We start from the raw sequence: 14,658 nt of genomic DNA on the forward strand, positions 1-14,658 counted from the left end.
AAAATTTGACAGGTAGAGAGGTGAATATATCATGCGGTCATAAGGAGCGTGAAATTCAGCCACGGTAAGTTGATATGTTTTTATTTCAGGGTATTTGTCGTATATATGAACGACCGAGAGTGTTTATGTGTATAAGCTCGTGCGTGGCAAGCTATTGGTAGCACTGAGCTAACAGGTGCGCGTACGTGATATCTAGAGAGCGGTTATGTGTATTGCCATGTTTGTATAAAATAACTATTGAGTTAACGTTAATTATAATGTTAGGGTATAGACTTATCGGGATTGTTATTTATATATTGTAGCTCCATGCCAATGGCCATATCATGACCATGTCCTGTCAACGCTATATACATACCTATTATCTATGAGCTGACGGTGAATGTATGGAGGCCCTGAACAGCCGTATGCAGACGATTGTTTACCAAAATGGACACATGTTCGTCTTCTTATAACGCCTGGCGGTGTGGTACTACAATGACTGTTATGTCGTTGCAGGAGTTCTGATATTCTCTGACACATGTATCTGAATATTATGGAGGCCCAGCTGTGTGTTGTGGCTATATTAACTGTCTGGTCATTCATTGATTGATTTACGACCATTTCATGAGAACGTTCGACTTGACTGTACTATATGTACATGATGCTGGTGTCTATTTGTTTGGTGAAACTCTCTCCATGCGGTGCCTGATAGCTGACAGGTTATTTGGATTTCACAGACATCTATGGAACATCAGTGGGGACAACAACATGAATACACCAAGAGGTCCAGGAGGGTTATATTGACATTTTATGTGTGGGATCTACTGCGCCAGTCACCACCAGTGCTCATGAACTTTAGGGATGTTAGGTGTAAATATATTTGTGTAGTATAGCGACCAGTGTTGTGAATATATTAGTGAATCATAATATTGGAGTGAGACAACATCATTTAGAATGAGAGAGGGACTATCATGTGTGCAAGTGTGTATTATATTGTAAAGTTGTACATTCACTTTGTAAATTGTAATAAATGTAAATATTGTAACCCTTTGTCTATTTCATTTGTTAAATATGTTGCAATCCGTCTCGGTTAGGTTACACACAGTATTTTATCAGTCAGAGTACCTTACCCCCATTGTGTTTACTATAAACCTGTAGACACGGTATTTTATCAGAGTACCTTACCCCCATTGTGTTTACTATAAACCTGTAGACACGGTATTTTATCAGTCAGAGTACCTTACCCCCATTGTGTTTACTATAAACCTGTAGACACGGTATTTTATCAGTCAGAGTACCTTACCCCCATTGTGTTTACTATAAACCTGTAGACACGGTATTTTATCAGTCAGAGTACCTTACCCCCATTGTGTTTACTATAAACCTGTAGACACGGTATTTTATCAGTCAGAGTACCTTACCCCCATTGTGTTTACTATAAACCTGTAGACACGGTATTTTATCAGAGTACCTTACCCCCATTGTGTTTACTATAAACCTGTAGACACGGTATTTTATCAATCAGAGTACCTTACCCCCATTGTGTTTACTATAAACCTGTAGACACGGTATTTTATCAGAGTATCTTACCCCCATTGTGTTTACTATAAACCTGTAGACACAGTATTTTATCAGAGTACCTTACCCCCATTGTGTTTACTATAAACCTGTAGACACAGTATTTTATCAGAGTACCTTACCCCCATTGTGTTTACTATAAACCTGTAGACATGGTATTTTATCAGAGTACCTTACCCCCATTGTGTTTACTATAAACCTGTAGACACGGTATTTTATCAGTCAGAGTACCTTACCCCCATTGTGTTTACTATAAACCTGTAGACACGGTATTTTATCAGAGTACCTTACCCCCATTGTGTTTACTATAAACCTGTAGACACAGTATTTTATCAGAGTACCTTACCCCCATTGTGTTTACTATAAACCTGTAGACACAGTATTTTATCAGTCAGAGTACCTTACCCCCATTGTGTTTACTATAAACCTGTAGACACGGTATTTTATCAGAGTACCTTACCCCCATTGTGTTTACTATAAACCTGTAGACACGGTATTTTATCAGTCAGAGTACCTTACCCCCATTGTGTTTACTATAAACCTGTAGACACGGTATTTTATCAGTCAGAGTACCTTACCCCCATTGTGTTTACTATAAACCTGTAGACACAGTATTTTATCAGTCAGAGTACCTTACCCCCCATTGTGTTTACTACAAACCTGTAGACACGGTATTTTATCAGTCAGAGTACCTTACCCCCATTGTGTTTACTATAAACCTGTAGACACGGTATTTTATCAGTCAGAGTACCTTACCCCCATTGTGTTTACTATAAACCTGTAGACACGGTATTTTATCAGTCAGAGTACCTTACCCCCATTGTGTTTACTATAAACCTGTAGACACAGTATTTTATCAGTCAGAGTACCTTACCCCCATTGTGTTTACTATAAACCTGTAGACACAGTATTTTATCAGTCAGAGTACCTTACCCCCATTGTGTTTACTATAAACCTGTAGACACGGTATTTTATCAGTCAGAGTACCTTACCCCCATTGTGTTGATGTAAGTCGACAGTTTACCTCCATTGTGTGGACGTAGGTTAACAGTGTGTGGGCATTGCTAGGCTCCAATCTGTAGGCATGTTCCAACAACTTCAAGGACTCCTTTATGGCTACAGACATAAAAAAATATTCTTTATTACCCAGTTGTATGGAAACATGTGAGGGGTCTTACTGTTGGAGAAAATGCCAGTACCTGCTGAAAACCCACATGGTCAGGCATGTGATCCTATACCTTTTCACGTCTGAGAGGGGAATTGAACCCCGGTCGCTTGGGTGAATGGCAAGTGTGTTATCACTGTACCAAATGATCATCAACAGTGTACACCACTAGTTAATGTAACTATCATTGACATAGGTAAAACTTATTAGGATGCAAAGTGGCACCTATTTCAGTGGCCATGGCACCTCAAATTCACCATTGGCGACCAGTTATTGACCTATAAGGCACCTGCATGGCCACTAAAAAAAACTGTAAATTTGCGATTTGGTTAATCTTTCAAAGGTTGTAGTCAATGCTAAAATGACGTTCACAATCGGAAAAAATACAGAGAGATGTTATACTGATCTAAAGAATTAAAAGATTTCTTTTTTTAATTAAGACGACAAGGCTAGGACTCGTATGCATAAAAATTCTTAAATGGTTAATCATATGCTTAAGTCAATAAATTCTGTTAATCATATTTATTATTTTACTAAGCATATTGCTACTAACTTTTCCAATTGGCACCTATATTTTATGACTCGGTAGCCAAACAAGCCACCGGGTAAAAATATCCACTTTGAGCCTATCTTCGCTAGCCAAGGCTTCTGATTACGTTACACTCCAAGAACCCTTGGCAGATATAGGCGTCAGTTCTGGCCCTCTAGCGGTGATTCGAAATTACCACCCTTCACGCATGAAATTTTCGACCAATCAAAACAAGCGTTACCGATTTACTTCATCGGTGATGTTTACAAACACACATCGAGGTTTGGTGTCATTTTGATGAGATATGTGATCAATGACTTATATGAATTGATCAAACACTACGAATGTTCCCCCAAAGATTGTGATTTTTGTATTTAGGTAAAATGCCATGACATAGTCGGCAATGTAGCTCTGTACTGGGTGCCGCATTTTTTGTTTACTGCGAAACCAAGCCAGAATGTAAAACACGATTTGATTGGGTGCCCTGGGATTCCAGGGCGCGACGGTTTGAACACTACTATATCCGCCAAGGGTTCGTGGAGTGTAACGTAATCAGAAGCCTTGGCTAGCGAAGATGCTTTGAGCCCTGCTATAATAACACTACACCACCAAAAAATAGGAAAAGGGGAGATAAAGGCGATACCATCACTATACTTAAAGAATATTCTTACCTCCACAATCACGCAGGGATGTCGCCATGAATACTAGAGCTGAAATATCCTTCCAGGCACCCCCAGACACACTGGAAGGAAACAAGGGAGATAATTAACAAGTTGTCATAATAATAAACACAACATGGGAAACGAATTGAAAATATAGAATCCTGAGTTACCCAAGATATTGCTGCAACCCTAATACACTGGACCAGATCAGGGGGAAGATATCTGATCCGGGGAGATAACTGTTACCCTGACAATCTGGATCAGATCAGGGAGATAACTGTAACCCTGACACACTGGATCAGATCAGGGGAGATAACTGTAACCCTGACACACTAGATTAGATCAGGGGAGATAACTGTAACCCTGATACACTGGATTAGATCAGGGGAGATAACTGTAACCCTGACACATGGGATCAGATCAGGGGAGATAACTGTAACCCTGATACACTGGATTAGATCAGGGGAGATAACAGATCAGGGGAGATAACTGTAACCCTGACACACTGGATCAGATCAGGGGAGATAACTGTAACCCTGACACACTAGATTAGATCAGGGGAGATAACAGATCAGGGGAGATAACTGTAACCCTGACACACTGGATCAGATCAGGGGAGATAACTGTAACCCTGACACACTAGATTAGATCAGGGGAGATAACAGATCAGGGGAGATAACTGTAACCCTGACACACTGGATCAGATCAGGGGAGATAACTGTAACCCTGACACACTAGATTAGATCAGGGGAGATAACTGTAACCCTGACACACTGCATTAGATCAGGGGAGATAACTGTAACCCTGACACACTGGATCAGATCAGGGGAGATAACTGTAACCCTGACACACTGGATCAGATCAGGGGAGATAACTGTAACCCTGACACACTGGATCAGATCAGGGGAGATAACTGTAACCCTGACACACTGGACCAGATCAGGGGAGATAACTGTAACCCTGATACACTGGATTAGATCAGGGGAGATAACTGTAACCCTGACACATGGGATCAGATCAGGGGAGATAACTGTAACCCTGATACACTGGATTAGATCAGGGGAGATAACTGTAACCCTGACACACTTGATCAGATCAGGGGAGATAACTGTATTCCTGACACACTAGATTAGATCAGGGGAAATAACTGTAACCCTGACACACTGGATCAGATCAGGGGAGATAACTGTAACCCTGACACACTGGATCAGATCAGGGGTGATAACTGTAACCCTGACACACTGCATTAGATCAGGGGAGATAACTGTAACCCTGACACACTTAATTAGATCAGGGGAGATAACTGTAACCCTGACACACTGGATCAGATCAGGGGAGATAACTGTAACCCTGACACACTGGATCAGATCAGGGGAGATAACTGTAACCCTGACACACTGGATCAGATCAGGGGTGATAACTGTAACCCTGACACACTGCATTAGATCAGGGGAGATAACTGTAACCCTGACACACTGGATCAGATCAGGGGAGATAACTGTAACCCTGACACTTAATTAGATCAGGGGAGATAACTTTAACCCTGACACACTGGATCAGATCAGGGGAAATAACTGTAACCCTGACACACTTGATCAGATCAGGGGAGATAACTGTATTCCTTACACACTAGATCAGATCAGGGGAGATAACTGTAACCCTGACACACTGGATCAGATCAGGGGAGATAACTGTATTCCTGACACACTAGATCAGATCAGGGAAGATAACTGTAACCCTGATACACTGGATCAGATCAGGGGAGATAACTGTAACCCTGACACACTAGATCAGATCAGGGGAGATAACTGTAACCCTGACACACTGCATTAGATCAGGGGATATAACTGTATTCCTGACACACTGGATCAGATCAGGGGAGATAACTGTATCTGTGTCTATTCTGAACTCGCTATACTTGAAAGGTGAAGTGACCATTCAAACTGAACAATTATAAATATTTCATTGTATGTTTGTCAATTTTCAGTCGTATTTGTTAAATATTTAAATATTCAACGATCAATATTATAGTTACTTTATTGAAACAGACCATATTGTATTACTGAACCTTGCATACTACATCATTTTGTACCATGATTATTGCTAGTTTTGTGTATGTAGAATGACAGTGTTAATGCAATGACTTGAGAGTGAAAGGTGCTAATATAAGAATACCGCTAAAATAAGAACAGTAATATACTATTACCTCTCCAACACCTCAAGGCCATGCTCCGCTTTACACATAGAGGCAAACTTCTCCTTAATGTAGCTGTTATCTACACAGAAAAGTAAAATACAAACATACTGATGATATGTACTAATGTACCTGGTATATCAGATAGATGATAGCAATACTAGGTATTGTTAGGGTTACCTGTCAAAGTGGAGATTGAGTATTTCATAATAGTCTAAATATGTAAACATGCTAACAAAGACTTCACGTTTTTGTCCTATATCAATATTTTCATCTTGCTCCATTGTTAGGTTTTTTAACAAGAGGCCCAATGGGCCTGTATCGCTCACCTGGCTCTACAGCAACTTTGAAGTTGGTTGAGGTCATTTCTACAGATACTATGCTGATTACTTCTTTATTCAAATATCAGAGTAGGCTAGGTTTATTCATATTAATAAATTTTCTAGTCCTTTATTCCAGCATTCTATTGGCCTAATATCAGGTCTCAAAGGCTCTTGGCTATCGCAAAATTATTATTTATAGATTTAAGCCGATTTCACCCCTGTGACCTTGAATGTAGGTCAAGGTCATTCATTTGAACAAACTTGGTAGCCCTTCACCTCAGCATGCTTAAAGCCCAATATCAAGTCCCTGGGCCTCTTGGTTATTGCGAAGAAGTTGTTTGAAGATTATAGCCTATTTCACCCATGTGACCTTGAATGAAGGTCAAGGTCATTTCTTTGAACAAACTTGGTAGCCCTTCACCCCAGCATGCTACAGGCCCAATATCAAGTCCCTGGGCCTCTTGGTTATTGAGAAGAAGTCGTTTGAAGATTATAGCCTATTTCACCTCTGTGACCTTGAATGAAGGTCAAGGTCATTTCTTTGAACAAACTTGGTAGCCCTTCACCCCAGCATGCTACAGGCCTAATATCAAGTCCCTGGGCCTCTTGGTTATTGCGAAGAAGTTGTTTGAAGATTATAGCCTATTTCACCCATGTGACCTTGAATGAAGGTCAAGGTCATTTATTTGAACAAACTTGGTAGCCCTTCACCCCAGCATGCTACAGGCCCAATATCAAGTCCCTGGGCCTCTTGGTTATTGAGAAGAAGTTGTTTGAAGATTACAGCCTATTTGCCCAATGTGACCTTGAATGAAGGTCAAGGTCATTTATTTGAACAAACTTGGTAGCCCTTCACCCCAGCATGCTACAGGCCTAATATCAAGTCCCTGGGCCTCTTGGTTATTGCGAAGAAGTTGTTTGAAGATTATAGCCTATTTCACCCATGTGACCTTGAATGAAGGTCAAGGTCATTTATTTGAACAAACTTGGTAGCCCTTCACCCCAGCATGCTACAGGCCCAATATCAAGTCCCTGGGCCTCTTGGTTATTGCGAAGAAGTTGTTTGAAGATTATAGCCTATTTCACCCATGTGACCTTGACTGAAGGTCAAGGTCATTTATTTGAACAAACTTGGTAGCCCTTCACTCCAGCATGCTACAGGCCTAATATCAAGTCCCTGGGCCTCTTGGTTATTGCGAAGAAGTTGTTTGAAGATTATAGCCTATTTCACCCATGTGACCTTGAATGAAGGTCAAGGTCATTTATTTGAACAAACTTGGTAGCCCTTCACCCCAGCATGCTACAGGCCAAATATCAAGTCCCTGGGCCTCTTGGTTATTGCGAAGAAGTTGTTTGAAGATTATAGCCTATTTCACCCATGTGACCTTGAATGAAGGTCAAGGTCATTTCTTTGAACAAACTTGGTAGCCCTTCACCCAAGCAAGCTACAGGCCCAATATCAAGTCCCTGGGCCTCTTGGTTATTGAGAAGAAGTTGTTTGAAGACTACAGCCTATTTGCCCCATATGACCTTGAATGAAGGTCAAGGTCATTTCTTTGAACAAACTTGGTAGCCCTTCACCCCAGCATGTTACAGGCCTAATATCAAGTCCCTGGGCCTCTTGGTTATTGAGAAGAAGTTGTTTGAAGATTACAGCCTATTTGCCCCATGTGACCCTGAATGAAGGTCAAGGTCATTTATTTGAACAAACTTGGTAGCCCTTCACCCAAGCATGCTACAGGCCCAATATCAAGTCCCTGGGCCTCTTGGTTATTGAGAAGAAGTTGTTTGAAGATTACAGCCTATTTGCCCAATGTGACCTTGAATGAAGGTCAAGGTCATTTCTTTGAACAAACTTGGTAGCCCTTGATCCCAGCATGCTAACAGGCCTAATATCAAGTCCCTGGGCCTCTTGGTTATTGAGAAGAAGTTGTTTGAAGATTACAGCCTATTTGCCCCATGTGACCTTGAATGAAGGTCAAGGTCATTTCTTTGAACAACAAACTTGGTAGCCCTTGATCCCAGCATGCTACAGGCCTAATATCAAGTCCCTGGGCCTCTTGGTTATTGAGAAGAAGTCGTTTGAAGATTATAGCCTATTTCACCTCTGTGACCTTGAATGAAGGTCAAGGTCATTTCTTTGAACAAACTTGGTAGCCCTTCACCCAAGCAAGCTACAGGCCAAATATCAAGTCCCTGGGCCTCTTGGTTATTGCGAAGAAGTTGTTTGAAGATTATAGCCTATTTCACCCATGTGACCTTGAATGAAGGTCAAGGTCATTTCTTTGAACAAACTTGGTAGCCCTTCACCCAAGCAAGCTACAGGCCCAATATCAAGTCCCTGGGCCTCTTGGTTATTGAGAAGAAGTTGTTTGAAGACTACAGCCTATTTGCCCCATATGACCTTGAATGAAGGTCAAGGTCATTTCTTTGAACAAACTTGGTAGCCCTTCACCCCAGCATGTTACAGGCCTAATATCAAGTCCCTGGGCCTCTTGGTTATTGAGAAGAAGTTGTTTGAAGATTACAGCCTATTTGCCCCATGTGACCTGAATGAAGGTCAAGGTCATTTATTTGAACAAACTTGGTAGCCCTTCACCCAAGCATGCTACAGGCCCAATATCAAGTCCCTGGGCCTCTTGGTTATTGAGAAGAAGTTGTTTGAAGATTACAGCCTATTTGCCCAATGTGACCTTGAATGAAGGTCAAGGTCATTTCTTTGAACAAACTTGGTAGCCCTTGATCCCAGCATGCTAACAGGCCTAATATCAAGTCCCTGGGCCTCTTGGTTATTGAGAAGAAGTTGTTTGAAGATTACAGCCTATTTGCCCCATGTGACCTTGAATGAAGGTCAAGGTCATTTCTTTGAACAACAAACTTGGTAGCCCTTGATCCCAGCATGCTACAGGCCTAATATCAAGTCCCTGGGCCTCTTGGTTATTGAGAAGAAGTCGTTTGAAGATTATAGCCTATTTCACCTCTGTGACCTTGAATGAAGGTCAAGGTCATTTCTTTGAACAAACTTGGTAGCCCTTCACCCAAGCAAGCTACAGACCCAATATCAAGTCCCTGGGCCTCTTGGTTATTGAGAAGAAGTCGTTTGAAGATTACAGCCTATTTCACCTCTGTGACCTTGAATGAAGGTCAAGGTCATTTCTTTGAACAAACTTGGTAGCCCTTCACCCCAGCATGCTACAGGCCTAATATCAAGTCCCTGGGCCTCTTGGTTATTGAGAAGAAGTTGTTTGAAGATTATAGCCTATTTCACCTCTGTGACCTTGAATGAAGGTCAAGGTCATTTATTTGATCAAACTTGGTAGCCCTTCACCCCAGCATGCTACAGGCCTAATATCAAGTCCCTGGGCCTCTTGGTTATTGAGAAGAAGTTGTTTGAAGATTACAGCCTATTTGCCCCATGTGACCTTGAATGAAGGTCAAGGTCATTTCTTTGAACAAACTTGGTAGCCCTTGATCCCAGCATGCTAACAGGCCTAATATCAAGTCCCTGGGCCTCTTGGTTATTGAGAAGAAGTCGTTTGAAGATTATAGCCTATTTCACCCATGTGACCTTGAATGAAGGTCAAGGTCATTTCTTTGAACAAACTTGGTAGCCCTTCACCCAAGCAAGCTACAGGCCCAATATCAAGTCCCTGGGCCTCTTGGTTATTGAGAAGAAGTTGTTTGAAGACTACAGCCTATTTGCCCCATATGACCTTGAATGAAGGTCAAGGTCATTTCTTTGAACAAACTTGGTAGCCCTTCACCCCAGCATGTTACAGGCCTAATATCAAGTCCCTGGGCCTCTTGGTTATTGAGAAGAAGTTGTTTGAAGATTACAGCCTATTTGCCCCATGTGACCCTGAATGAAGGTCAAGGTCATTTATTTGAACAAACTTGGTAGCCCTTCACCCAAGCATGCTACAGGCCCAATATCAAGTCCCTGGGCCTCTTGGTTATTGAGAAGAAGTTGTTTGAAGATTACAGCCTATTTGCCCAATGTGACCTTGAATGAAGGTCAAGGTCATTTCTTTGAACAAACTTGGTAGCCCTTGATCCCAGCATGCTAACAGGCCTAATATCAAGTCCCTGGGCCTCTTGGTTATTGAGAAGAAGTTGTTTGAAGATTACAGCCTATTTGCCCCATGTGACCTTGAATGAAGGTCAAGGTCATTTCTTTGAACAACAAACTTGGTAGCCCTTGATCCCAGCATGCTACAGGCCTAATATCAAGTCCCTGGGCCTCTTGGTTATTGAGAAGAAGTCGTTTGAAGATTATAGCCTATTTCACCTCTGTGACCTTGAATGAAGGTCAAGGTCATTTCTTTGAACAAACTTGGTAGCCCTTCACCCAAGCAAGCTACAGACCCAATATCAAGTCCCTGGGCCTCTTGGTTATTGAGAAGAAGTTGTTTGAAGATTACAGCCTATTTGCCCCATGTGACCTTGAATGAAGGTCAAGGTCATTTCTTTGAACAAACTTGGTAGCCCTTGATCCCAGCATGCTACAGGCCTAATATCAAGTCCCTGGGCCTCTTGGTTATTGAGAAGAAGTCGTTTGAAGATTATAGCCTATTTCACCTCTGTGACCTTGAATGAAGGTCAAGGTCATTTCTTTGAACAAACTTGGTAGCCCTTCACCCCAGCATGTTACAGGCCCAATATGAAGTTCCTGAGCCTCTTGGTTATTGAGAAGAAGTTGTTTAAATGAAAAAGTTGACGCCGGACGGACGGCCGGACGGCCGGACAGACGGACGGACGCAGACGCCGCACCATGGCATAAGCTCACTTGCCCTTCGGGCAGGTGAGCTAATAAAGGTTTCGCAGTGTGACGTGCTACATGTAAATACCCTTGAAAGTGTTAACAAATGAAAAGGAAAAAAAGTTTTTTACTGCGTACTGTAAATGTGTGTAATAACTTACCAGAAAATGTAGGGTGTGTGCTAATGATTTGAATTGTTTCAAAAATGAACTAGATAATCACTGGAAAAACATTGATTTATTTAACGATTTCAAGGCAAGTTTATGAACTGCAGTGTTGTTACATTCAAAAATTATTATTGTATCAATCACCATGTACAGAGTCTGGTGTAGAGGATATAGAATTCTGTACCAAAAATTTATCATTAAATATCATAAAAAGTGAAAATAAAATATAAAATATGAGTTTTACTGTAAGATGAATTCAGACAAAAGTAGTTGTGTATTTCCCGTTGGTTTGAACCTCTGTCCTACCTTTGTTGTTTGACAGAAGAGTGAGGACCACAGACATTGTGTTCTCCTTCTGACTCGGCTGAGCGTACGGGAATACCAAGGGAGCGAACTCTGCTAGGGCATCCACATTCTTCTCGTCCTCCCTCAGAACACCCTGTGTACATAAAATCATACCGGTATTTGCATATTTCCAATTACCTGTACTGACTATATTACCTGTTTTGTGAACAACTCCAAGGCTATATCCCTGAGTGTGTGTTGTATCCCTCCTTAACAATAAATACGGAAAAAATCCTGTTACCCAGCGGCCAACAATAAGTTGCCTACCAACATCCGAGATATCCCCTTGACCTATAAACACTGGAGATATCATGTTACCTACCAACATCCTAGATATCCCCTTGACCTATAAATACTGGAGATATCATGTTACCTACCAACATCCCAGTTATCCCCTTGACCTATAAATACTGGAGATATCATGTTACCTACCAACATCCCAGTTATCCCCTTGACCTATAAATACTAGAGATATCATGTTACCTACCAACATCCCAGATATCCCCTTGACCTATAAATACTGGAGATATCATGTTACCTACCAACATCCCAAATATCCCGTTTACATCCTCATACCCGACACCTAATATTTACCTGTAATACTGTAATGGGATATTTACCTGTAATACTGTAATGGGATATTTACCTGTAATACTGTAATGGGATATTTACCTGTAATACTGTAATGGCCATATCCTTCTGGTCCTTCTGTAGATAAGCTCTGGCCAACATCACCTGTTCGGAATAGTAAACATCAATTTGGTTTATTTTGTTTAACGTCCTATTAACAGCCAGTGTCATTTAAGGAGTACCTGGTTTTGGAGATGGAGGAAAACCGGAATACCCGGAGAAAAACCACCGGCCTACAGTCAGGACCAGGCAACTGCCCATGTGGGTTTCAAAGTTACGACCCAGAGGTGGGGCTAGTGATAAAGTGGCGGGACACTAACCACTTAACCACAGGCATATATACAGTACTGTTTTTATTGAAACTTAGCTATAAATAGCTATAATAGACAAATACATGTATAGGTCACAATGACCAATCATCAAGTAATCAATCTCACTTGACACCCGATATGTCTATTTTATCTGTAATACTACAATGGCCATATCAATCACATAAAACATTTCTACAGGTAGAAAAATCAGTTTATGATCATTATTCAATAGGAATTTAAAAATGGATATGAAAGATAATGAATATTGATTGCAACACAGCAGACATGTAACCTCTTATTCCAATGTAACATTTAATCCTGATTTGAATATGGAATCAGCTATCGTATGAAATCTGTGACCTATGACCTTACCTGCACATCATATTTACTGCCTTTAGGTCCGCCTCCTGACATTCTCACAGCCTATGACCTATGACCTTACCTGTACATCATATTTACTGCCTTTAGGTCCGCCTCCTGACATTCTCACAGCCTATGACCTATGACCTTACCTGTACATCATATTTACTGCCTTTAGGTCCGCCTCCTGACATTGTCATGTCCTATGACCTATGACCTTACACTGGGAGACACGAATGTACTAGTTTTTTCATATTTTCTACTAATTCTGAAATTTTCACCAATTTTACCATAAAAGATCTAATTTAACCCAACCCAGTCCATTTTTTCAGCAACGTATCTAATTATGAATTTTCATGTCTAATTTTCGACGGTCAAAGCTAGTTCTGTGAATCATATCCAATTTAACATGACCACCGTCTAATTCTATCGAGCTATCTAGAAATCATGAACTTTACACTATTTATTTCATGACTATCTAAAAGTTTCCCCGACAGTCTAGAAATGTCCGACAGGGTCTATTTTGTTCTCCACTGACGCTAATTCTGCTCCTCGAATCTAGTATTGACGGAGCAATCCAGTTTTCGTGAAAATCGCCTAATATTAAACATCATGACGAATATTGCGAGATTCGCCTCGGGCGGTTCTGTCGCGCGGCAATACCAGCACTGCCAGCCGTAGACTACTTTACCTGGACAGCAGCCATCCGTGACCATCGAGTCCCGCGGCTAGCCTCGACTTGGGAGCACTCAGCCGTGAAGCGGTCCTACCATAATCACCTATACTTACGATGTCGGTACCGACTCAAATGATACAGACGATTCGTTCTTCCACAATTAACAATATTATCGGAAATAAATACACTACATTTAACTAAATTTCATACGTCTAATTTAAAAATTCGTATAATGACAGGAAGGTGGTATAATATATATATAAAGGAGATTTTTGCAATGAAAGTATTGGAGACGAGTTCCATCATCTATTTATGTTAAAGTGTACCCTGAACGAAAAACGATAATCAAATGTGTTATTCTTTGTAACCACCAAAGAAGAATGTCGAAAACCGCATCAAAATCGGTTGGCCGAGTGCCGAGATATCGCACATCGAAGTACGCGATTTGCACCTGTCGATCGACTGCTAATCAGCGTATCGGTCAGTCACGCTGATTTGGAACTCTTCAGTCTATGACGTCACAGGTTGAACAGAGTGACTGGTATGGTGGCCAGTAGCATAGAGGACAGTGTGAACAGTATCAGTACAAATATGTTCGAATACGATCTGGACATGAGATTTGAGGTTGTTGAATTTGGCGAATATTGCCGACGAGAAGTCGGAATCCAACAATATAAGTTTGAGTTAAAAAAAAAAAAAATAACATAGTGAAATTGACTCTGAAAATGACCGCTTGGTTTACACAGACTGGTGTAATAATCGGTCAATCACCAATAAATGTATATTAGTTATGTGTTTACCATCTCTTACTCGTTACCAAAGAAAGCAACACAGCATCAACAAATTAAACTAAAATAATGTGCCATTTCATTCGCAAATTAATATTCAAATAAACATACCAACAATACAACAGTTCTGGATACTCTGGTTTGTGAGAAAAGACGAACACACGTACAGTAAATTCAAGCGTTATATTCTAT

The 14,658-nt window shown here is 41.0% G+C and overlaps 1 protein-coding gene across 1 annotated transcript in view; it reads right to left on the minus strand.

The window, feature by feature from the left end:
• Nucleotides 1-14,658, minus strand: part of LOC117345025 — a gene marked incomplete in the record, with an annotated part of 39,588 nt that overhangs the window by 11,786 nt on the left and 13,144 nt on the right. Inside the window, 5 exon segments of the mRNA XM_033907954.1 lie at nucleotides 2,582-2,673; nucleotides 3,923-3,993; nucleotides 6,120-6,189; nucleotides 11,663-11,795; nucleotides 12,374-12,436. Coding sequence (XP_033763845.1) covers nucleotides 2,582-2,673; nucleotides 3,923-3,993; nucleotides 6,120-6,189; nucleotides 11,663-11,795; nucleotides 12,374-12,436 — 429 coding nt within the window.

The sequence above is a fragment of the Pecten maximus genome, chromosome 2, assembly GCF_902652985.1.
Source record: "Pecten maximus chromosome 2, xPecMax1.1, whole genome shotgun sequence".
NCBI lineage: Eukaryota > Metazoa > Mollusca > Bivalvia > Pectinida > Pectinidae > Pecten > Pecten maximus.